The sequence below is a fragment of the Bemisia tabaci genome, chromosome 7 (genome assembly GCF_918797505.1).
Source record: "Bemisia tabaci chromosome 7, PGI_BMITA_v3".
Taxonomy (NCBI): domain Eukaryota; kingdom Metazoa; phylum Arthropoda; class Insecta; order Hemiptera; family Aleyrodidae; genus Bemisia; species Bemisia tabaci.
Window position 1 is genome coordinate 52,117,301 of NC_092799.1, and position 26,875 is coordinate 52,144,175.

A 26,875-nucleotide genomic window follows, 5' to 3' on the forward strand; every position below is an offset into this window, starting at 1 on the left:
TAGATTTCTGTCAGAGCCTTGCCAAAGTCCATCAACAGACCAATCTGTTCTCCTATGGAATTATTAAGAACTAATCTAAATGAAAAGAGGAAAAACACGTCACCAACTGGTTCATTGTATTGCCGTAACGAGGAAAAACGCCTTATGAGCATCTTAATGTTGCCAAATTTCTTCTCAGAGGACATTTATCTTTGAAGAAAGTTATACCTATTTATTTTTACTTGAAATTTTCAGTAAATTTCGGTAAAATCGCGAACCAATTTCCTGAAACATCAGGCGGAAACCATTTACAAACTCGGAGAGTCTTGATTTTTCGAAGGAAGTTTGGCAACCTCTGAAGGCTCACAATGCGTTCTTTCTTAGCACGGCAGGGTATACCTTGTGCCAGCTTTTCTGCAAACTTGATCGCATGATAGAATCACTCCAAGCATTTTAAAGTCCAGCTAGATGTACAAATATTACACCTGTAATGGTATTCGCCTAAGTCTAATTTTTAAAGAAGTAATTATGAGCGAAGCTGTATAGGAGCCGCTGCCAAACGCGGTTGATCGCACACGATAACAAAGCAAGCTGCAAGTTCTTTTTTTAGGAAGACGAACGAGAACTTTTGAAGTCGAGACTTCTCTTTATAGAAAACGCTCATATAACTTTTTTAATTGGATTCAAACGGGGTTTCCTCCTCTTTTTCAGTTTTCTCAACAACAGATTTCTCATTTTGTAGACTGCAATTCTATAGAGATAAAGGGAAATTTACTTTTCACTCTCACTATTTCGTTTCCTTTATTATTGAGGCAAGCTATTCTACCGTGCTATGAAAGAACGCCGCATGAGCATTTAGAAGTTGCCATATTTCCTTCAATAAAAACGAATTCACTGGGAAAATTGTGAAAATTTGTCAATGCGATGTAAGATATCTGAAAATTTCAAGGAAAAATAATCAACATTCCTCAAAATTACATGTTTTAAACGGAGAAATTTGGCAACTGCCGAACGTTTATACGGCGTTGTCCCTTAGCACGGTAGTATTCTGAGGAGACCTGTAACGCAGTCTATGTCGTTCATGAAATAGAAATGGGAGCCGAACCCCGTCCTTCCCTCTCGCGGTTGAGAGCTCTCATTTTGACACCTTTCGGCCAAAGTATCACAAGCGCCATGCGACGTTTAAAAAATTCCGCCGCCATTTTATTTCGTTTACAAAAAATTGTTGGTTGCATTTGCTTGAAAATTTCATTGAATTTTATCGGCAGTACCACGAAAATTCAATGACATTTGTGGACAGCTTCGTTGAGCAATTTCTCACTGTAAAAAAATAAAATAGCGGCGGAGATTTTATAACGTCGCATAGCGCTTGTGATACTTTGGCCGGAAGGTGGCGATTTATGAAACCATTGAGATATTGAGGAAAGCTCTGTTTCTACAGATTTCACTACGAATCGTATCAAAAAATGGTTTGCATAGTGTTCTAATTTGATGCCATGCATTTAAAAAAAGCAATTGGATCGCGTTTAGCAGAAAGGAGCCAGTCATATCAGCTATTGCCAAACACTGAGCACTTTAATTTATTACAAACGAACGTCTGTGCCGTAGAGAAAAAAAGGAGGTGTTTGCATTTCGGGCATCTTGGATTTTTCTTTTTATGACGTAGAACGTTGATTGGTACGGACGATTTCTATCAAGGATTTTCTTGGAAATGGTGTAGTTCATGGAAAATAGTAATTCTATAAAAAATGTTTGAAATTATATCATGAGTTGATTTAAGCAAAAAATTTGGACGGTATGGTCCATTTTTCATACTTCGAATTCCGGATTTTGCTAGAGTACCTGTACCGACCTACGTCACGGGGTAAACAATCCTCAAGATGCCAACACCTCCTTGTTTTTTATATATTTTGAAATTTGAAAGGAATTTGCTTCGTACTATGCAGAAAATTCACAGACATTTGCAAAAAAAAAAAAAAAAAATCCGCAAAACCATTCTCATGTAAAAAATAAAATGGCCCAATTAAATGTGACAGTAGCTGATGTGACTTGGTTTCTCACTGCTTAGCGCGGTCAAATTAGGCCCTCACATTTTGAACGTGTGTCTTTGACCGGATTAGCAAAGGTACAGTTAGTAAGAGCAAAATTGAACATCACTCGAAATTTTTTGTCTGATGAAAACGAACGTGACTTTTACTAAGATAATGGTCATTCAACATCTGAATACAACGTAAGTCCTGCACACTCCGCGTTCTCAGACTGAAAACATTTCCGCACGTCGTGTTGAATGGAGTTGCACATTTCCCGCAAAGTTTAATGATTTTACAACACTCAGCGTTTCAATTTTTCAAACGTGATGAATATTCAAGTGGAGTAATTTGAATTTCAGCGAAAAAATCCATGTTTGGCTGTGCGTCCTCAGCGGGCTGTTCAGATTTACGATGTCTTTTGATGAGAGCACCATCATCATACCAGACCCGGCACGCTTAGCTCGCGAGATCAACTCTGCTCAAAACAGTTGGGTCGTAAGTAACTTTATTATCAAAAGCTTTATGAACTTTCTTAGTAGTTCTGAGCTTGCATGGGTAATTACTGGAATAGTTCAAACTCACACAAAGGTGACTATAACTTACCTTTTGATCAACGGCAAGCTCAACTGAGCGTCTTTCCTTTGCATATTTCTCAGTTGCGAAGTAATGTTGCGAGAGAAACGTGAATACAAGTGAAATAGTAGAGCTTAGTTGATTGATTACGGAATATAATATCGTATTGTTTGATCGAATAACACAACGCAGCTCTGATAACATGAAAATAAAACGCACAATTTTGATGCGTAGGGATGAGAGAGGCGCTCAGTAATCAGCGGAGTATTAATGTAGAAATAGCATGTCGATGGTGAGACCCCCAAAGCACGTATCTCAGTTTGCAGCGTTGTAGACTTCCCGTCATAATATATTTTTTAAAAAGGAAACCACGCGATGTCAATTGGACGTATTTCCATCAAAGAGAACTGTGTGGAGGTGGGATAGATGGGGTCTGCTCGTCAGTGCTCGGGCCATAAGAATGAATGGGAAATATAAAGCGCCAGTGACGAAACCGTCGTCGCGGCTCCTCGTGGTGGTCAGTAACTCATGAGCCCTGTTCATAACGCCGCGCCATCTGCAGGAGTATCGACATATAATTGTACATTAGTGGATTTCGATTTTTCCTGGCATAATTGGATATTTGGATAGGGCTCATTCTATTATTGGATTATGACTTTTTCGGACCATGTATGATTTGGTATTATTTTGTGGGTTGGTAGGCAGAGGACTACTACGGAAGACCTGTGACCTTCGGAGACGTGCAAGAGTTGATAAGTACAAACATACCTCGACATAGGCTTTCGAAAATTGGACTGTCAATCGAGTACGGTGCGGACACGGAAGCCTCCTCGGATGCCCAACCCCCGTCGAATATCGAGAAGATCTACGATCCAGAGTTCCACAGTATAATGCCCAACGTACCCAGGAACTTCGACTTGAGGCGCTTTTACCCGTATTGCAAGTCTTTGAACACCATCAGGGACCAGTCCATGTGTGGATCTTGTTGGGTAAGCACTTGATTAGATAAACATATGTCGCATGGCAATTAGCAATCGCCGGCAATTTGCAAGCGGTTCACATTTCGTTTCAATAAATCGCAATAATGCGCATCGGCAAGATGCAATTTTTAAGGGTTATGGTCTTCAAAAGTATGAGCTCGGCTTGAAGCGCCTTCATTTTTCGTGATACTCAACGCTTTGTCACGATGTTAGTTTAGTTGCCTATCCGATTTTAATCCGGCTAATGTCACGGAGTTCACTGCACGCTCCCCTGAGTGTTCACATTTCTGCCATATTTTTAAGGATAGAAAAGTGTCTATTCACATTATATGCGACATAATCAGCACTCAAAGCTTGTTCTTTTACTTTTGAATTAAATGATTTTCTATATATATTCACCACTGGCTTGCATATTGCCAGCGATTGCTAATTGATTACATACAAAGAGACGTCCTCTAAAAAATAGGATAACGCGGATGAAACTGTAATAAGAGGTAGCACAATCTGGACGTTTCGGAACGTTTGTTTGCAAAACCCATTTTAAAATGTCTTCGTGTTTTTGTCATTGTAAAGGGCAAGTACGTTTTGTTTTTCTAAGTACTCACATGGCGATTTGAACCGCGTTATGTAGAAAGGAACCCAGACACATCAGCTATTGCAAAATTTTATTGGACAATTAAATTTCTTGCATGATAACGGCTGTGCGGTTCTTTGTGCAAGTTTTACTGAATTGCCTGTATGGCACGAGGCAAATTCCTCAAAATTTTCAAAGGAATCTTCACAAATGTTCTCCTGTAAAAAATTAAATTGCCCTCTTAAATTTCGCAAAAGCTGATGTGGCTGGGTTCCATTCTGCTAAACGCGTCCATTTTTCAGTCCCAATTGGATCAACTGAGGACAAGCCAATTTTTTTAAAGCAAAGAAGACCCAATCGCACGGATTCGCTTCGCAAAGTGCTCGGCTCAATATGCATCAGTCAACACTAGATAAAAAAAAATACTCAAATTTCATCGATTTTTCCACAAAGTGTATTGACACAATTTGATGTAGAGATGAATAAGTAAAATAATGAAACGATTTGGTTTATTTTGCTCGTTAACCTGGCAACACTGGGGGAGCTTTTCTGTGAAGGATGTGCTCATTAGGAAGGAACCTTGATTGAAGTAAAGACTGGATTTGATTATCTTGATTTTAGCGAAATAATAGAGGGCGAAAGTCGTTGCGAGGCAAATATTTGTCTGGAAGATATCAACATTATTAATTAGAAATTAATTTTTGCCTCATTAGCTTATCTGACTTCAATATAACGAAATGGGTTTTAGAAAATCTTTGAACCGTTTGCTACAAAAAGTGCCAGACTTGCCAAGTGAATCGACGAGTTAGCTCCAGCGGGCTGATTGTTGAAATTGATAGACATACTGATAGACATAGAAGACACAGGGAGTAAGGAGTGATCCTATTGGTTAAAATGAGTGATTCCTATGAAAAAAAGGAGGAAATGATGGACTAACTATCGGATCTCTCGTGGGTTGCCGTTAATAGTCTATTGCCTACCCTCTTTTTATATTGCAACCACCCGCTTCTACCGATAGGACCCCCCCCTCCCTATAACCCTTTTGTCTTCTTCGCCTATAGCTTTCTCTATAAATTTCAAAAATAAGCCCGCAGGACTTGAGTCTTTCTTCCTTCCTTCCTTTCTTTCTTTCTCTTTCTTTCTTTTCTTCTTTTTTTCTTCTTGTTCCGCCTTTATTTCATTTTCAAATAATCAGTTAACATTAAGTTTATCAATTAATAAGACCCCACCCGACACAAGGTCCAACCTTAGTGTGCAGTTTTATTATGTTACTTTTCTTTTTTCTTTGTTCGCATTTATTAAAAATATTTAAATAATTTTGTTGAATTGCTAAAAGAAGGAGCGTATTAAAGTTTAATTATGATTATTATTCATATATTATATATGATATTTGAGGCGGTGTCAGCGGCGAGCGTGCTTTCGGATCGGCTGTGCATAGCGTCCGAGGGGAAGGTGAACGTGTTCATATCGGCCGAGAGTCTGGTCACTTGCTGCAAGTCGTGCGGCAACGGCTGCAACGGTGGCAACCCATCAAAACCTTCAAACACTTCACCGAGAACGGAGAGATCACCGGCGGAGACTACGGCTCACAAATTGTACGTATCCTACGTTCCTGCCCAAAATGCCACCACCACGTATCTCCATTACGATCTTTGACGATTCCCGCTCAATTTTATTCTTTCGAGATAAAGAAGCCAACTTTAGTTTATGGCTTGAAATTTATACATAATCGTCTGCTCCTAGAAAAGAAAAATCCAGGCACTTTTCTAGAAATAGAGAATTTTCAGGTGTCTGAAATTTGACGAATTCTTTGTTTAAGCACTGTGTGAACTAAACACGAAGATACCCTTGGTTCATGAATCAAACGATTATTGGGGAAGATATGACAAAATGATCTAATTTGCTAAAATACATTGTTAAAACGGAAAATGCCGCCAGATGACTTCACTAGGTGCATTTTCTCACTTATTAATCTATTTTTAAACTATTTCTCATATTAGAAAAAAATTATTAAAAAATGCTGTGAAATCAGCTTTTTAAGCACTTTCAAATGAAGCAATAAAACATTTGCATGCAAATTGTCCATTACGTTGATTGGGTCTCTAAAGAAAAAACGAAGTATGACAATTAGTTACTTAGTGAATTATTTGGAGACATTCAGCAACTTAGGCCATTAATGTCTACAAAGAATATGAAAGATGGGTACATGTACTAAAATTCAGATTTTCGGTTTGCAAGGTAGCAAACAAAGATACGTATTTTGGCACTAGTTAGTTAGTTAGTTTTAACCATCGACGAATGTTCCAAGGATATGTTGGGCATCGGCGTGCTTAAAAACTTTTCATTCGCCGAGGAAAAACACTTTGATCGAACTCGTTTCGGCCCATAACTAATTTTTAAGATTTATTCGGTCTGTATTTGGGGAATCAAATGTTTGTGTAAACCTGACTCGAGAGCACTGAATGACATTTTGCGGTCAAATGTAAGTTTCCGACCAAAATATAAAATAACCCTTAAAATATGTTCGTCAAAGGAAAAGCCCTGATCAAACCGGATCTGGGAAAGTTCTATCGAATATAGCTCATTGATTCTCCTTTTCTTCGCAGGGATGCAAACCGTACAGTATGCCACCAAGGGACAACACCGCCACCATGAACATAGAATATACCGAAGCGAAGAAATGCGAAAATAAGTGTACCAATCCTAAATACCCAATTCCGTTCGAAAAAGAGAAGCGGTACAAAAGTAAGTTATTCTATTTGAAATATTTAATGAATTCGACTCAGTGAAAATCCTCTTACTTCAGAAAATACGGTTATTTTCACTAAAGCAAAAAATACTACAAATCGTGTGTACGATTTACGCACTATGCTTTCATGGATGTTTGCTACGTACATCATACTCTATGATGTACAATTGGACGTATTTCTATCAAACGGAACTATGTGCATTATGACGTGAGCCCTATAAAGCATGCGTTCTTATGGGTCTTAGGATGCACATAGTTCCGTTTGACAGAAATACGTCCAATTATAAGAGTATAACGTATAACGCTAGGTTAGCCCGCTATCGGCCTACGCCTTTTCCCCCATGCAAGATATCGCATTTCCTCTCCCTGCGTATTTTGAGCCTACAGCATGCCTAACAGAGTTGAACATTTTACATTTTTTAGCATTAATTAATGCGTGCATATGTGCTAAAAATGTAAATCTCGCAATGGAGTATTGCTGAGACTACGTTGAAAATTATGTTAATATGAAAAGGGGTCATCGTTCACGAGACTAGTCGGACTGAACCCTGCTAAAAACTTTCAATTTTAGTTAAATATTTTTTTCTTTTATTTTTTAATTCGAAAAAACCGGGCTCCTGCTTAATACGATGATGTCATATCATTGAACGTAGCCTTGGATCTGCAATTATAAAATTTTGACTTTTACAGCGAAAAACTACTACTTGTTTGACGATAGGAATACAACAAAAATACAGTGGGATCTCATGCTGAATGGTCCGCAAGTCGGTGCTTTTATCGTTTACAGCGACTTCCTGCTTTATTCAAAAGGTGCGTGTTAAATTCTTCAATTCTTGAAATTTTCTTAAAGTGACTCTCATAATATGTATTCCTCAGTAAAATTACTAGAGTTTTTCAGTTGACCTTGTATTTATACAAACAATTCATGGTACTCAGACTCTAAGCAAGTATATCCATCCTTCAATTGAGGGGCTCGGAGGACAAGGCGCAAGGGCAGTTTTCAAAAAAATTGAGGTATAAATGATTTCGACAAAAACTAGTCTCAAAATATACTCTGTGAGAAATTCACCAACAAGATCAAATTTTAAGCATCAAAAAGTGAGTTTGAACTTTCTTCTCGGAGTGAGACTCCATGTTATCTCGAACCTTTAAACGCGTCTTTCTTAAAATTGCAAAAACTGCGCTTATCCCGCATGAAGAGTAAAATCAGCACAAAAGCTTGGTTAATACGGGAAGTAAAACACAAAATAACCCTAGGCTTCGATTGACAGTTTCAAAAGAAAATGTCCGCTGGTTTTTTTGAAGAAGTCTATTAAAAAGCGAGTAGTGAATACCAACGTCGCAATCGGAAGAATGCATTTTCCCGGACTCTCCATTGTTTTCCGCGCTAAATTCACCTAAAACTGTACCAAAATCAACACAAAATTTTTATTGCTTTGTGTTTCACTTCCTGTATCAACCAAAAGTAGCACAAGAACACACATATTTTTATCAGTGAGTTTGTCCTCCAGGCTCCAAAATTATCCCAGGTCTTTTGTACAATGTTTAAAACTGCATTCCACGTCTTTTCTTTTTTGTTTCTCTTCTTTCAAGGTGTGTACAGACATACGAAAGGGGTGGCTCTGGGCGGTCACGGAGTGAGGCTCATCGGCTGGGGTCAGGAAAAGGGAGTCGACTATTGGCTGGCCGCGAACTCCTGGGGCACAGATTGGGGACAGAAGGGGTTCTTCAAGCTCCGCCGCGGTGCGAACGAGTGTCTCTTGGAGGAGTTGGTAGTCGCCGGTGAGGTGGATCTCGCCAATATCCACGATTCACCCACCACTTGAATAGATTCCTAGTGGCTATAGACATGTATAGTGGTTTTACATCAAATTGAATGGATTTACCTAAAATTACCCCACTGCATTTTCCATTGCATCATTTTTTCCCGGGAATTTTTTTTTTTTTTTTTTTTTTTTTTTAGTAAAAACCAAGCAACGACGCACCATGGGACGTGGGAGTGTAAAAGATATAATCACCCGAATTGATGCCTCGAGTTAGGTTACCCCCGTTGCTACCCTAATTGACTTCTTCGCTTCCAAAATTTAACCTCTTTCTGTTCACCTCAGTCTACTTATCTTACAGTCATCTACGGACATCAGTCCGAGGTGGTGTGCGGCTGCACGGAGTTTGAGAAAAAGACGTAGGGGTAGCGACTGCCCCCCATATCCCATCCCCTCTGACGCCACTACCGTGCTCTGGCGGTAAATGGAGGGCACCATTTTCGACGCCCTTTTAACGTAAGGGCGTATCTCAATTTCCCTACGAGCCCTGTTTTACATGTAAATACATGCTTTCCGGAGCTCATACGGCGAGCGAGATACGTCCTTACGCCGGAGGAGCGACGAATTTTCGACGCGACAACTGTTCTGCCAAGCTAAGGAAAAACGTCGTATGAACATTCGTGAGTTGCCAAAACCTCGATAAAACATGTATTTTTGACAACATTCATGCATATTTTTCCTTGAAATCTTCAGATATTTTAGATTCAATTGCATACAAAATTGTCTGAAAATTTTGGAAAATAATTTTCAGAATTTCCCCAGTAAATTCGGTTTTTATTGGAGGAAACTTGGCAACGTCTGAAAGCTCATACGGCGTTCTTCCTTAGCGCGGCACTGTTGTCGGTTGCGACACCTCCGACCGCGGCGACGTCGCCTTTTACGACTTTCCGGGCGACTAATCTAATTCCGGAAAGTTTCCCGGGGTCGTCGGGCCGGGCGCGCTTCGGTGGGGGGCGGTGGGGGGTGGTGGGGGGGGGGCAATTTACGTGCGGCCGTTTCTTTCCTTTGATTTTCGCTTCGACGCCTCGCCGCCGCGGCCCCGGCCAAATTAGCCACGAGTCGTTCCGGCGATCTGCGCCCACAACCTTGTTGCGAACTCTAAACTTTTAGGTGTTGTGTCGAGCTACGCCGCCACGACTTTCCCGAGGGATGTGTAATATCCTGTCCCGATTCACCTGCAATGAGCGCGTCCTCAGTAATCTGCCGTGCTGATGAAAAACGCCGTATGAGCCTTCAGACGTTGCCAAGTTTCCTCCGATAACTCCGATTTACTAGGAAAATTCTGAAAATTATTTTCCAGATTTTCGGATAATTTTTTACGCAGTTTAATCTTAAATATCTGAAAAATTTAAGAAAAAATGTGCGTAGATGTTGTCAAAAATACATGTATTATCATGGGAAATTTGGCAACTCTCGAAGTTTCATACGGCGTTCTTCCTCAGCATGGCAGTAATAATGGTAATGTAGCATCGCGTCCATGATATTAGACTCCATGATCACATCGGTTGCTCATCATGTCCAAGATCTTGGACTCCATGCTCACTTTAATGAGGGATCATTTTTTAGAAAAATCCAAGTGAGCATAGCGTCCAAAATTGCGGGATGAAGGTATTCTCTGACAAAACACGAGCATATGGTCCAAAAATTTACTAAGACAATTTGTGTGAAATAAAGACGTAAAAAAGTGTTTTTGTAAAAAATTGTGCATTGAAAAGGTTAAGTTAGGTTAGGTTAGGTTAGGTTAGGTTAGGTTAAGTTAGATTAGATAAAAAGAAGTATACGATTTTCTATCATAATGAACTTTAAAACTAAGAAAGGTCTACTTGCTATTGGACTCCATGCTCAAGCAAAGAAGTGAAAAGTTTGGCGATAAGCATGGAGTCCAAGATCTTGGACGAGATAAGCAGGCAAGTATATCAAGGGTGAGCATGGAGTTCAATATCATGGACGTAATGCTACATAATCGTAATAATGGCTAGCCGTAAGTGAAACAGTTTGTTGCACGTAGGAGGAACAGAAATTGGGCCGCGTTTAGTAGAGTGGAATCAAGTCACATCAGCTATTGCCGAATTTAACTGGGCAATTTAATTTTTTACAAGAGAACATTTGCGCGGATTCTTTTGAAAATTCGAAGGAATTTGCTTTGTGCCATGCAAAAAATTCACCGGAATCTGCAGTCATCCGCACAACCGTTTCCATATAAAAAATTGAAGGGCCCGATTAAATTTGTCAATAGCTGATCGCTTCATTCCTTTCTGCTTGACGCGGTCCAATTAAAACTGGTTCAATCGTTAAATCGAGCTGATCGGAAATTTTTAAATATTTTCTTTAGCGCCTAATTGGACCGCGTTTAGCAGAAAGGAACCAAGCCACATTAACTATCGCCAAATTCAACCGGACAATTTAATTTTTTACAAAAGAACATTTGTCCGGATTCCTACGTATATATTAAGGACTTCGCTTCGTACGATGCAGAAAATTCTCTGAAATTTGCACAAAAATCCGTTTTTACAGCCGATTTCATGAAGAAACTTAAATTGCCCAGTTGTACTAAAATTGATGTGCCAGGGCTGGCAAAGAGAGGGGGACCTTTGATGTGAAGTAGTGAAATTCGGTTGTATTTGACGCACTTTATTCATTGAGGTCCTTCCCATTTTAACTATTCCTGTCAATGTGAAATCAACTATTTAGGTTTTTTCCATTAAAAAACCCTGCAAGAGTGCCGCTTGATTACTAGGTTTTGAATTTTTACCCTTCAGCTGATACAGATCCTGTAGGGATGGACAAAAAAATGGACTCTTATACATTTGAACCGATTACTTCCCAAATCACGTAAGCGCCAATCTCTATTTTGGTGGTGAGGAGGTTGTTTTTTCTGGTATAATCGACCACGTCTGATTTCAAAATACCCTTCTGAAAGAGCATAGATTTTTCGAAATTCGAAGATTGTCAACGAAGCGAATAAAACGCGTTTTCTCGCATTGGCAATTCTGGCGCTCACGTGATTTGGAAGTTAATCGGTTAAATTTTATTCTGAGGTCTCTCCCTCCTAGATATCTGCCGTACTGAGGATGAACGCCATTTGAGCCTCCAGGCGTTGCCAAATTTCCTTTCATACATCACGAACTTTCCGGAAAATTCGTAAACGTTTTTCCAAAAAATTTTCGTATAATTTTGTTCGCAATTTTACCTAAATTTCCTGAAAATTTCAAGGGAAAATACCCATAGCTTTCTTTAAAAATAAACATTTTATAGACGGAAATTTGGCAACCCTCGAATGTTCATACGGCATTCTTCCTTAGCACGGCAGAGCTCGTCATATTTTCCGGCGTGAAGGAGCGGAGACGTCCGAGAAGAATCGGATCTGGAGAGCGGGAATCGTATAAGGATTCGTTGGAGAAAGAAAACTAATTAACTAGGTCGGTAAATTGATGCGGAGCCGAGCCCAGAGAGCGGAGAAGGGAGCTTGAGCGAATCTGACGTTAACTTTTTCTCGGATGAGAGGAAAATGAACGAGCGAGAAAGCAGCGGATATCCGCTCCGTAAATCCCGGATTAACTCCGAACGCGCCGCGGCGCGGCGCCGCGCGCGCGCTCGGAAACAAGTTGGGATGCGAAAGACGAAATGAAAATAATAGAAATGATAATAATCGAAGCGACGGCGCGACCAGGCTCGAGCAACTAACAGCGTAGACGCCGCCGCCGCCCTATTCTCCCGTCCTAAGCAAAAACACCGTATCAACCTTCAGGCCTTGCCAAATTTCCATTGATAAAACACGAAATTCCTCGTAAACTCATGAATATTTTTCTTCCAATTTTTCTTATAATTTTACTCCCAATTTTACCTGAAGTTCCTGAAAATATCAACAGCTTTCTTCAAAAATAAACATTGTATCGAAGGAAATTTGGCAACTCTTGAATGTTCATACGGTGTTCTTCCTTAGCACGCCAGTATTGCTGGCCTCGGAAAATTGCCCTCCCACCGACGGTCATGTAAACCTCACCGGGTCAACGTCAGCCCTATCCAAGTAGGATTTTTCAACGGAAAAATTGCCATCTTTTCAAATTAATTTGCGATTTTTTGCTATAAAATCGCTTGGATCATCATCAACATCTAAACGATTATTCTCAATCTTGTCGCAATTTTATGACTGTAAGTCGCGTTTGATAAAATCGAAAATTATCTCCGATTATCGCGATTTTTCGTTCGGTAGTATTGCGATAGATCGCCGTTGATAAAATTGCTATTTTCTTGCAAATGTATGCGATGAAATCGCAGTTCATCGGAATTTTGTATACGAAAATATTGCAATAAATCGACGTCGAAAAATCGCAATACATGCTCCGACCCAGTCGCTAATGATCGGGATCATTGTTGCTTGGGGTGTATTGACTGCTTTCTTGTGAAAAAGTGTGATAGTTGGAGATAAAATTTCGATTTTATTGAACGCGATTTTAAAGAGATAAAATTGTGCTTGAGGGTAATCGCTCCGATCAGATATTGATGATCTAAGTGTTTTTAGAAATAAGACTAAGTAATTGTATACCTACATTTTTGGTCGACAATAGTTATTTATTATTGTAAGCTAGTACAATATTTCTTATTTCTAAATGTAGAAGTCAAAATGTAAAAAAAAAAAAAAAAAAAAAAAAAAAAAAAAAGAAGGGGATCTTAGTTATTACACCACCAAAAATCATAAACAAAATCGGAACTTAGTTTCAAAATATCGCAATTTTTCCGTTGAAAAATGCAACTTGGGAATGGGAAATCTAACCGAACGCAAAGTTAGACATACCCTGATAACGCGGAATCCACGTACCTCCTTCCATGACAGTGACCTGCCTTCAGTGTTAGATCTCTAGTATGATTCGTCCCTGTCTGATGTCGGACTTGATCGGACGGAAGCAGAGCATGGTGAGATGGGGAGTGGGATGTGATTAGAAGTGGCTAAGTCTAGGGGTGATGGTGGATATCTGGGGGTCGAGGGGCCCTGAGGGGAGGAGCACGAACAGATAATAACGTTATGATACCAAGTTGGACGGAACGAACACAGACCACTCTCAATACCTCATTCTGCCCGACTTCAAACCTAACTCACCTAACTTCCTTCAGATAAGCAACACTGTTGTCAGATATCCTTTGCGATGCAGAATCCCGCTTGCCACCTGCGCAAACACCCAATTCGGAACGAAATCACAGAGCTTTCGAGACCTCTTTCAATCGATCCTGGGAATGCCGCTCAAGGAAGTGCAGGGAAGTGCAAGGGAGTGCACCCCGTAACCAATGACAATCGGTCACTAAATCTTCTGTTTTTTACTTAAACTCTGAAATCGCCAGGTTAGTAGATTACCTGGTGATTTATTACTTATATTTAAAGCCAAAATCCCAGACAAGTCCGCTTTAAAAAAATCCTAAGACTCGTAAGATATTTAAAGGCGCCGAACTTTTTTTTTCACGATAGTGAGAATACGTTTGATTAAGTTCTCAGGAACCTGAGCCTGCTTCTACAGAATCTTAGGTTAGAGCGGTCTTCTCTGCTCTGAAGAGTTAAATTTTTCTGATCCTAGAAATGTATAAACAACATTAACACATGATTGTTACAGCGTCTATGGTGCTGCAACTTGGTACAAATATTTCAACTCCAAAGAAATGCGCAAAGTATTTCAAATTTTTGGCGTTTTGTGGCTTGACATTTCACACGAGAAATGAGGCTCTTGGACTTGGGTTCTTCAGCGCGACGCAAATATTTTAACTCTGGGAATATGCGTGAAGTATCTTCAATTTTTGAAGGCACTTCTACGACTTTGAATCAGACATGAGTGGATATATCGCGAAAGCATTTATTTACAAAACATTGGAATGGAAAATTATAGGTAAAGGTCATCTGTTCTGCTCTGATGAATTGAATTTTTCTGATGATAGGGAATCTTTAAAGAACTGCAAAGAAGAAAGTAAGAATTTTTAGGATAAATATTGGTGATTAAATTTCAATGACGATTAAAACCGACTAGGTGATTTTAACGAAGAACTTGACACTCGCCAAAGAGGAAGGGCAAAATTGAGGCTTTTTTCGAATTTTTAGAGACCTTCAGAGCAGAAGAATTTCGAATGAATCGGAAAAGTAGAGTTCCTCAGGATGGCTAAGGGTACACTGACAAAAACTGTTCACCGAGTTATACCCTAATTGTGGCACTACCCCAGTTTGTTGGATGATACGGATATTCCGAATTAATTGGACATATTTCTGCCAAACGGAACTATGTGCATTACGACGTGAGCCCTGTTATGCATGCAGTCTCATGGATCTCAGGGCTCATGTCTTAATGCACATAGCTCCGTTTCGCAGAAATACGTCCAAATGTGGTAGTACCGCAACTCAAGTTGGTGTAGTATCACAACATTTGGGTTAGCAACCTAATTTATTGCAATACCACCACAGTTAATTGAACGTATTTATGGCGAAAGGAACTATATTTCCCATGCAAACCCTATGCACATAGTTCTTTTTTGCATAAATACGTCCAATTAGAAATTCCCATATCATCTAAGAACCGCGTGCTCTTTCTTCCGCGTATACTTAATTCATGATGCAATTCCTCCTAACTTGATACGATAAAAAATAAACAAGGGAAGTATAGCTCTCCGGGACACTTCTCGTCCTCGGGGAACGCGAGAATAGGGGGAAAGGCAGGGTACCAACTTGCACGCTCCACTTACGCAGAAAACATAAAAAGACGTCGCTTATCTGGGAAAAACAAAAATTTCGGGTGCCTCTGTCGGAGGGCAAGAGAGCACTCGCGCAGCACAATATGTGTAAAATAGGTGAATCAAGAAAAGCATAACATGGCGTGGACTGCTGTTCTAGGGTAAAACGCCGTATGAACATTCGAGAGTTGCCAAATTTCCCTTGATAAGACGTATATTCTGGAAAACATTCATGCATATTTTTTCTTGAAATTTTCAGAAAGTTTAGATTAAATTGCGTACAAATTTGTCTGAAATCTTCGGAAAATAATATTCGCAATTTTCCGGGTTGAAGAGGCGCAGGGCGAGTGGGTGCTCACAAAGAGCGAATATTTATGGCGGGGAGACTCAAGCTGTAACTCTTAGGGACGGGGAGGGGGGGGGGTTGAAGGGACTTCCAACTCGTCCAACATAGGATCCAGCGTTGTCAGGGATGTTCAATTTTTCGGGGCTTCCGTTGTTGTAACGTCACCCTTTCTTAGGTGCAATCGGCAATGCACTCACTGCACTTGGGCTGGCTTTTTCACTTGGTCGAAAGCGTGTAAAGCCGCTTTGAGTGAGCCTCCACGGGCATTCCTCGCCGTTTGCTTCCGGGTTCATGTGTTCTTTTCACTTCCTGCTGTCATACCCGTTTTTGCCTCGTCCACCGCTGCGTTGAGATCCTCGCGTCAGCCTGCCGTGCTAACTAAAAACGCCGCATGAGTATTCAAATTTTGCTGAATTTCCTCTCAGATAATATTGAATTTTGAAAACAGTTATGAATATTTTTTCCTCGACATTTTCAGACTCTTTAGATCAAATTACGAAGGAAATTCTCTGGCAAATCGGAGAAGAAATATTCACGATTTTTCCTCATAGTTCGTGATTTGCAGAAGGAAATTGGGCAATGTCTTATGGCTCATACGATGTTCTTGCTTAGGATGGCAGAAGTGTGTTCGTGGGTGGCTGGGTCTCGCCGTTTGGTTCGTCACCGGCGTCAGCTCATAGGATAAAAAGCTTCACTTTAAGTCCGAAAAACGGACGGATGACAGGACTTCTCTGACAATACCGTAAAACACAAAAAAAATGTCCTGGAATACTGCCATGTTAAAGAAGAACGCCGTATGAACATTCGAGAGTTGCCAAATTTCCTTCGATAAAAAGTTTATTTTTGAGGAAAGTTATGAATATTATTCCTTGAAATTTTCAGGAACTTTAGGTGAAATTGCGAGCGAAATTATCTTAAAAATTGGAAAGAAAATATTCATGAGTTTACCAAGAAATTCGTGTTTTATCAAAAGAAATTTGGCAACGCCTGGTGGCTCATACAGTGTTTTTCCTTAGCACCGCAGTATTCTTTCTCGGTTCATAAGCGTGGCTTGTTTTATTTTCCTGTTCAGTTTGACGCAGATGTTATATGAAATTAGGCAAGGATGCAGCGTATATACGGTCCAAAAGTGTCAAATGCTTCAGTGAGAGAAAAGAGAGTAGGGTCTGGACTGTTTTCCTAGTCGAGGAGTTTTTCGGAGTGTTTTTAAGTCCTCTTAAACTGCCCGGATCTTAATATTCAGGGAAGCGGAGCCCGGAGCGTATCCGATAAAAATAACTCTCGAGGTAAAAGTGGGCGTGGCGTTGAAATAACGCGCCAATGCCAGGAACTACGCCATTCTTTGCGCAAATAACGGAATGCAGCCCCCGGACGGGTGACACATGGACTGGGTCCTTTTCCGAACATACTCCATGTACTGGAATGCTCCCGTCCCAACGAAAAACGCCATATGAGCCTTCAGGCCTTGCCAAATTGCCTCTAGAAAATCACTAATTTTCAGGAAAATTTTTGAATCTTTGTCTACCAATTTCGCCAATAATTTTGTTTGTAATTTCATCTGTCTGAATCTCAATTTTGTCTGAAAATTTCAAGGAAAAATATTCATAATTTTCCTCAAAAATAAACATTTTATCGAAGGAAATTTGGCAACTGTCGAACGTTCATACGGCGTTCTTCCTTAACACGGCAGAATGTGTCTACCGCAGTCTTGTTTTACCAAACCCTCGAATTGAAATTCAATTTTCATGACTGCTTGGTTTTCTTACGTTATTTTGAAAATTTTAAAGACTTCAGTCCGTTCCTTAGTTTCACACCCTTGGGAAAATCGGATTAATTATAGCAGGTTTTTTTACGCGGTTTGCCATGCCAAAGAAAAACGTAATGTGTCACGGATGGAAATTTTGCGCCAAATAAACTGATAACAGAAGTTTAATGTGGTAAAAGAAACTTTCTTCGTCGAAACATAAATTTCACTCGTCGCTAAAAGAAGTTTCCTTTACGGAACGAATTTTTGCCTCAACACAACGATTTTTTTTTTTTTTTTTTTTTTTTTGGTGTGTACTGTCGAAGAAACGGTCTCCAGTATTGTGATTATTTGGTAAGGTTATCGGTGTGAAAAGAAAAAACAGTTTCAAATGAGAATCTGATTGTTACCACGATTCGAGCTTAGGAATTTAGCGTGAGGCGACGCGACGGGGCAAAAACGCCTTCAATAAAGTGAATAGGCATACCGAGCTCCTAGGAGGTCGAATAGTGGTATCACGCCCAACAGCACATTTTTCATTAGTACACGTATCATAATTCGTGTGTTTTTAAAGAGAGAAATAAGAGGAAATACGCGGGAAAGTTCTAATACGTTCGTATTAGAGAAGTGCTTAGCTGTCAGACTGTGTGAAAAATACAATTTTTATCAATTGATGGCGTACCGGAGGTTATGAAAAAATCCGCAAAGATTTCGGTTGATATATGAGACGTATTAATTTTTACTTTGACGGCATGACCATAATAACATTTTCTAGGCGCTTTTTTTAAGTTCACCGAAAAAGATGAGCACAGATGGGATAAGGACTCGTCTCAATGAAAATTTCAAAGATCAATTTTGAGAGAACCACTCCACCGTTGAACCAAAAAAATATTTAAAAAAAAGATTATCATCCTCCGTGGTTCGATATCAGAAGCATTAAATAAAAGTATCATAGATTAATCTATTCTAAATTGGTGAGGTCCCTATCCGGTGAGATCCGAATGAGCCGGTGCGCCATTTGATAGCATTGCCACTATACTATAATATACCAGAATTCTACAGGTAGTTTGAACTCCAAAAGCGCTTTACTATAGGCTGAGCGCTTAAAATGGAACGCTATCGGTTGAAAAGGGTTGTTGATATAGAATAAAAGGGAAAATGACGGACTACTTATAGGTCTCTTGACGGTTGCAGCTAGTTAGTCTATCACTTAAAACCTCCTCCGTCAATTAGAACCACCTGCCTCAACCAGCAGGATCACTCAATTTTTTCTTTGTCTTCTTTGTCTAGAGCTTGGTCTATCAATTTCAATAATCAGTCTACTGGGCAAAGGAGCTTTTTGAGGAGCGGCGACTATCAAGAAGACTCTTAGATTAGATGGCAAAACTGCCATGCTAAGGAAGAAAACTGGCTAACTGGCGCTGCTCTGCCGTGCTTAGGCAGAACGCCGCATGAACACTCGAGAGTTGCCAAATTTCCCATGATAAAACATGTAATTTTGACAACATTCATGCATGTATTTCCTTGAAATTTTCATATATTTAAGATGCAATTGCTTAGAGAATTGTCTGAAAATTTTGGAAAATAATTTTCAGAATTTTCCCGGTAAATTCGGTTTTTATCGGAGGAAACTTGGCAACATCTGAAGGCTCATACGGCGTTTTTCCTTAGGACGGCAGAAAAGCTCCTCTGTGGGAGGACCTCGCGAGGGAGGGTTGGAAAAGCGGACATACGAAGACGGCCGCGAGCAGTGAACGGGAGAATTCCGTTACGTTCCCACCTCAAATTACGGCAAGTCGCTACCCTGAACGTCGGCAGCTTTTCACCTCGGCGGTTTCGGGGGGAGGAAAGGGGCTTTTCCGATGGTGAGGAACAATTGCGGCGTGACAGCGGGGCGGGGCGGCGACAAAACAAACTGGATCACGGAAAGACTCGCGCGTTAATTCACTGAGGGAACAATTAATTAAGAGTCGCAACACCAGGAGCTATACATGCGAGATATCTGTAAACAAGGGTGTCATCGGGGTCGAATCCGAGAAGGGTTGAAGCGAGGGGAGGGAGGGGGAGGGAGCGCCGCCGCCACCGCCGCGACGACGAGTCGAGTCCCCGCAATTCCCACGTTGCCCAAACATCCCCATAAAACTCGAATTTTCTAGAGTCCCTTTATACTGAGAGTAAAGGCATTGTGAATCAATTTCTGATTGGTTCCCGTATGTTAAGCCCTCACAGTGTTACAAACGGGAATACAGATTACACTTTCATCAATTGCAAAGATTATAAACTGGAATGGACCGGAACATTGGGGATACGGCAAGGAACAAATAGAATGAGAGAGAAAACGGAAATAGGAATTCTGCTTACTTGCTTTCAAAGGAGACTCTTCCACATGCAGTTATAAATATGTAGTAGTACTAGTAGTGGTTGTACAGGAAATCATAGGGGATCTAGACTCATCAGGCGGAGGGGCGGAGGGGGGACCTGGGGGCTTCCCCGGAAAATTTTCAAAAATTTAAAGCATCATATTTGCAGTTTGAGTCAATTTTTTCATGAATAGATGCCAAATCTAAGCGTCCTTCTGTCTTCTTTCCCCCATTCCTTCCTTTTCTCTTTATTATCTTTTTCTTCACCATTTGTTTCGGGTGAACGGGGGTGAGGGCGTACTTACCCTAGCCCCCGCTTGATCAGCATTTGTAGTATTTTTATTTTAAGAAGTGCCTTGACATTTGTTTCCATTAATGGAGCGCGAAAGAAAAAGACGAAGTTATATCAAGTAAGAACTGTTAAAAAAGAGGTTTGAAGCTCCATTTCTCAACTGAACACGATTAAACGGTAAAGATAACATTTAACGCCTATTTCGCACGTTCATAATACGTTTAAAAAATGACCGGGGACATTGTGCAGTTAGTATAACTTGATATTGCTTTGAATTTATTCCTTTAATAATACTGTCACTGTCCCGTGCTCCGATCAATTTAGTTCAAACGGTTGCAATCCAGCATTTCTTAAGCCACAGATAAATACCTTACTTAATTTTTTTAAATCGTAACACATTTTAACTGACGAATATATAATATATTAGAATTTTTGAATTGGAGATTTTTAGGGGAATGCAATATTCCTGTCATTCGCTGGATCTGAATTTGGCAGCGTTGGGAAGATGGCTGCAGCGGGGAGACTTGATTGATAGTTGGCGGGGAGCCGTTCTTGAATTTTCATTAATTTAAACGGCCTTCGTTGGTGGCGGTGGCGGTGGGGCGGCATAGCTTGCGTTAGGTGTCTGCGCCGCGCCGCGCCGCATGCCTTCTCGCACCATCGCCGCACCAATGAGCACCTCGGATCTTTCCGCCAGACCTGTTTTCGTTAAGACCTAGTATACGGGGTGATGCAGATCCAGACTGAAAATTCACAGGTCCATTCGCTCGATCAAAGTAAGACTTATTCCGGAGAGTAATATTCTCCCCAAAATGGTTTTCAGTCGGAGCAGTAACTGCTCAAAACTGTCTTTCTTTTTTTTAAGAAAAAAAAAAGATGAAAAAAACTTATTGGAGCATTGAAAAAATAATGAGCGGGGTATCATCTAAAATTGTGGTTCTACCCCAATTTGTTGGATGATATAGGCATTTCCAATTAATTGTGGTAGTACTGTTAGTTACCTAATTTATGGGGGCACTACCACAATGAATTGGGAGAATAACAAAATTAAGTAGGCTACCATCACAATTAATTGAAATGTCCATATCAACCAACAACCCTGTGCTCTTTTTCCATGTGGCCATGGTGTAAAACCACGTATCTCCGTTTGCGACTTTACAGACTTCCTGCCATACTTTATTTTTTCTTTGGAGAACTATTCAACATAATTTTTTGATAACTCCTTTAATTTCCCTCCTCTGTTAGCAGAATCTTCCGCGTAAATTTTAACTATATGAAGTCGATAGTATCTCTTCCAGGAAATAAAGTAGGAGCGGAAATTTTAAAACATTGCAGTGGAAATACGTGGTTTTGCACTTTTACCATCGATATGTGACAGGATCTGTGACTTTATCTTCCAAAAATTCAAAATTGAGTCATTAGCACCAATGTATAGAGGAGAGAAATCAGGCCGCTTTCACGCAAATTTGACCCTGAAAGATTAAAAATTAAAAATGCCTTTTTGAAGTTGCAAGACAAAAATTCTAAATTTTAAGTTGAATTTTTCTGTTAATTTAAGTTAAGAGTGGTACTTGGTACTGATACAAAGGCACACAATTGCAGAATCATATTTACACCTTCTATTGAAACAGAATGATCTAAACCACTCGTAATTAAAATTTTAGGACTCCAGTCCAGACAGATTCTGTAAAATCTTTAAATCAGAATTCTCTTCTACTTAAAAATATTGCCTGCGTGGACTTTTGAAAGCCCATTCCCTGAGGATGGTGGCATGTCATTTTTGTTTCGTGGACTGATGATGCCTGCATGAGACACCTGCCCCAAAATATCGGGTTCCCATTCCATTTTTTAGCTCTCTTTCCTTTCCTGTTTTTTCTACCCTTCGAAGTTTGCGAGAACTTTCTTCAAGCACCTGTGCGAGAGTGGCGTGGCATGAATGATCGATTATCGATATTTCCCCAATTGAAGCTATGGCAACGAATCGATAAACAGGGTGTTCGCTGCGAACACCCTGTTTTTCGATCCTTTTCCATACATTCAAATGGCCGATTAATTGATATATCGCAAAGCACGCCACGCTACTGCTGAGCACGGTACATGGTACAGCTGTCACCGTTAGATCACATTGCCGAACCCTAAAGTAATCATTTGGTCGGGCAATTGATAAATCGTTAGATTCCATCGTAATTGCGTCACTGAATATGTGACTGATACGCCTCGTGGTGCGCTTGACATACAATTCAAGTTTAAAATCGCTCATAAAATGATAGCACTATGACGTCTTTATGACATATTTTCACTTTTCGCGGTGTCATTTATGAGGACTTAACAGGATACAAAATGAAATCAAATACTTACCCACGAGCCAAACTATTTATCACGGTTAAATCGAGATCGTACCTGTAACAGAATGAAAACATAACGAATTAATGGTTATTTTGTCGCAATAGATCCGAACATGATTAATATAGTGCGAAATCATGTATTTAAAAGACATTGGAGTGAATAACGGTATGCAGTCCCACTTGCACGGAAAAATGAAATTGATGATTTAACAATTTTGTAGTTAAAAGAAGTGCCTGACATGTTCAAATGTAGATTTTACGATAAAAATATGCTATTTTAACAACCCACTTGGTTATATTAACGGTTAACTATTGTGAAATGTACATTTGAAATAAAAATATGAACTATGCAAAACGATTATTTCAATAACGAACTTGGCTGTTTTGAAAACGCCTTCAAATGCGGCATGATACCTCACGCATTCCGGAGAGTTCAAATAGTTGTATCATTGCGCCGTAAGAATGTGACGGAAGATTTAAATGGAGATAGCCTCCATGCATGCTAGGCGTGTCGATTTCCTGTGACATTTTTGCAGTGGTGAATGCATAGCTGAAGTGCGCTCCAGCTACAATTGTATTTAGCAAATGGGTGATTTTGTACGAGGATTAAAAATAAACAAGTGGCACGGAATATAACAAAAGAATATGAAATATGCAAAACGATAGGGGCCCCAAGCATGGGGGGGGGGGTCCGAGGGGCATCCCTTGAGAAATTTTAGAATTTATTTGACTAATCGGTCGCATTTTGAAGCTTCCATAAAGAATTTTTCCATCAATTTCTGCGGAATATTTTTTTTTTTTTTTTTTTTTTTTTTTTTTTTTTTTTTTTTTATACTTTCAGCACAAAATTCTTGCGAATTGTTGCATTCAAAGTATCTAGAATTTTTTTTTTTTTTTTTTTTTTTTTTTTTTTTTTTTTTGGGGGGGGGGCATATGATACTATTTTCAGTTCTATGAGGGCCAGGCCCCCCTGGACTCTCCCTTCGTTTGTCTATGGCAAGGGAGTTGGGCCATGAGCCATTGAAGTCGAGGATGCCCAGACTGGAGACTCTTAGCATCTGACGACGGAAGAAAATGAAACGCAGTTACTCAAAATATCCCTCTGTACTGAAAATCTTGAAAATAGATAGAAATTTTCCAAGAAGTATACTTCTTTTAAAATTTAAGAAGAATCCTACAGTGTCCCAGTGTGTTTCTGAAAATCTATTCACCTTTTGCGAAATTTTTAGGGTAAATTTTTCACTTTTCTTACGAAACAAGGGTTGCATGTGAATTCGTAGTGGTTTTTCACGGGTAACACGGGCCCCCTCCGGGGCCCGGGCCCCGGTACCAGGGACCCAGCATCCCCCCCCCCCTTGTGGCGGGCCTGCCTTTGGCTGAAAGTTCCTTAGCATGATACAAATATTCTAACTCTGGGGATATGCGTGAGGCATCTTACATTTTTGAAGGCATTCTTGAGGCTTCAAAATATATCAAATTGACGCTGTACGAACTAACTTATCTACAAACATTGGAGAAGATATCGACAAATGCATTAGGTCTGTATCAGAAAAAACACAAGAAAAAAAGAAGGAAATAAACACATCTCGAACGTGTATAAAAATAAAGAGTCAAACGCTTTTGATCTGGGGTAGGTCGTAAGGCTTGCTGCGGTAAAATTTATCGTTTCACACGGCATTATTTATGCTCGAGCACAGGTCCATACGAGGCCCGCAACAGGTGTCCTCGGTTAAGAAGCCTAAAGGCAAAGGTGATCTGTTTTGTGACTTGTTGCTTCCTCCAGATCTTTGAGTCAAACGTCCAACTCACCGCCTTTACTAGGCTTAATCAGAGACGAAGGATTATTTTCACGACACTGCTGCAATATTGCTAATCAAAACTGCGGGTTTTGGTGTGACTCCATCCTGTACAATCAATCCACATAGCCCTTTATTTTTAGTCTAAAATTACGATTCTAAAATCGATTATATTCATTACGCATACGATTATACTGCCGTGCTAAGGAAGAGCGCCGTATGAACAGAGAGCTGTATTCGAGAGTTGCCAAATTTTCTCCGATAAAATGTTAACCTTGGAGAAAAGTTTTCGATATTTTTCCTTGAAATTTTCAGACTTTTTAGATCAAGATGCAAGCAAAATTACCTGAGAAATTGGAAGAAAAATACTCTTAAATTTTCTTGAAAATTAGTGATTTGTCAAAGTAAACTTGGCAACGCCTGAGGGCTCATAAGGCGTTTTACCCTAGCATGACAGAGTACGCTAGAATGTTTGTCATCAACTGGTAGAAGGAGAATTTTTCCTCGGAGACTCGGTTTGGCAACGCAGGTGATAGGCCTGAGTGATAAATGACTGGATTTGGTGGGCGCGTTAATAGTGAGGAGGGAAATCTGCTTGACGGAATCTTGCGCGAAGCATCGGCGGGGATCGGCATCTACATCAATTCTCGGCTTCCTGGTCCTGTTGCATGACGCAACTCTAATGCAGCGCCCGCCCGAAATCCGATTCGCCCATCCGAATCCCGCGCCGGAAGCTCACAAACCCCGAATCCTCGCTCGTAAACAGGATTTCATGTCACCGCCCCCCCCCCCCCGCCCCGCCGCGCCCCGCGACTCCCCCTTCATTTGCATTTTCCCGAATTATCGGCTCAAGTTCGCCACCATCACCAGCGGACTCACTATTGAAATTGATAGACAAAGCCATTGGAAAAGGGGAAATGCAGCCACCCTATTGGCATCATAGGATAATCCCACGGGCGCACAGTGGATTGAGTCAATAGGAGAGGTCGGACAAAATTTGGAAACTTCAAACGCTTATAACTCCGTTTACACATAACTTTGAGCTTCCAAAAATGGTTCCATTGGTTTTTTCGTGAAATTTTCTTTTGGAAGGACCCCTAAAAATTTAAAATGTGACAAATTAAACATCATACTTTGCAGGTTTAGTCGAAACTTTCATGGTCAACCCCTCTGATTGACTCGATCCACTGTGGGGCGTACATATCATCCCCCACCCCCCTCGACCGAAAATAAGAGGAGGAACAACAGAAGGAGAGAAAGAAGGAAAGAAGGAGGGAGGGAACGGAGAAAAGAAGAGGGAAAAACGCTGTTACAATAATTGGAAATTATTCGAGACGAATTTGACTCAGCTGCATATATGATACTTTAAAATTTTAGAAATTTTCTGGGAGGAGTCTCCTGACCCTCTTTCTCCCCTTGTTCGCAGTGTCTGAGCCCGCCTGTGATTGGGACTGGCTAAAATTTAGAATTGCGATTCCCGTACGGGAAAATTCAGAAATAAGGAGCCACTATTTCCGGCTCATCCTCAAAAGCACCTACCTGCATAGGGAATCTGATGGCACTTGTGTTGTTTTGGAAGTGAGCCGGATAAAGCAGTCTTTGTTCGTAAAATATATTGTGAAATTGCTCGGTTAGACTTTAGGTTAATTTAGACAGCAACTTTTCAGCTGATGTATGCAGTGCTCGGTCGCTACAGAATGATTAAAAAATTGTAGTAGATCGAGGAATTCCTTGCAGCACTGTTGCATGGAAGGCAGATATATAGATTGTTCTGCTTTTGAAACCTATGGAAAAGGATCGATAAAAAGGGTGTTCGCAGCGAACACCTTAACAATCGATTCTTTACCATAGGTTTAAATGGCAGAGCTATCGATGCATCGCAATTCACGCCACGGCACTGATTGAAGGATATATTCGGATTGCGCGGATTGAGATATCACCTCTGAGTTTCTCAAGAAAGCGCTGGACCATTAAAAAAGTAACGATACTTGAGTAAAATAATTTCCGGTTGTCAACGGTTGTTCTGAACATCGCCTTGCCACACCGCACACATCATCTCCCTAAAAAGTTAAAACTTCTCTAATGGAGCTTTTAGCATCCTACAAGGGCATCAATTAAAAGTTGCTCAACATACCCAGCATGGAGCCAAGTTCCTCTGACGTGTTGAAAGCTTGCAGATAGCACTCAGAGTACATACCTACGAAAGAGAACATCATGACATAGCGCCTTGAGGCGGCGTTGCAAAGTACCCGTCCAAATTGACGATATATCTCGGTGTTGTTCAATCAATGTTGAGTTTCCCCTGAAAAGTCGATTCGGTTTTTCGGTGAATGACCATGAGGGTTTGACAGTATAACGGTTAACCCTTTGTTGCACGGAAAAAAAAAATTTCATTTTTTTAAAAAAAATGTTATGGTTCAAATTTAATGATAAAGATAAGCACAAAAAACGCTTCAAAATTTTTTTTCATCCCTTCTGAAAAATTCTGTAGGGGTAGGAAAAGTGGTAGAACTGTCATACCACCGCACACTGACGTTCCAGGTTTGTCATTGTGCGGTGGTATAACTGTCATACCACTT

General features: G+C 40.3%; 2 protein-coding genes across 2 annotated transcripts in view; one reads left to right on the forward strand and one right to left on the reverse strand.

The window, feature by feature from the left end:
* Teh1 (tipE homolog 1 phospholipid transfer protein) overlaps positions 1–26,875 on the reverse strand; it is a 305,501-nt gene that overhangs the window by 88,093 nt on the left and 190,533 nt on the right. The gene's annotated exons all lie outside the window — the stretch shown is intronic.
* Positions 2,421–8,780, forward strand: LOC109039352 (cathepsin B-like cysteine proteinase 3). Its single transcript, XM_072302493.1, has 6 exons — positions 2,421–2,504; positions 3,361–3,571; positions 5,532–5,731; positions 6,743–6,881; positions 7,576–7,695; positions 8,479–8,780. Exons 1-6 carry the CDS (start codon positions 2,421–2,423, stop codon positions 8,709–8,711), a joined length of 987 nt encoding a protein of 328 aa, XP_072158594.1. The 3' UTR covers positions 8,712–8,780.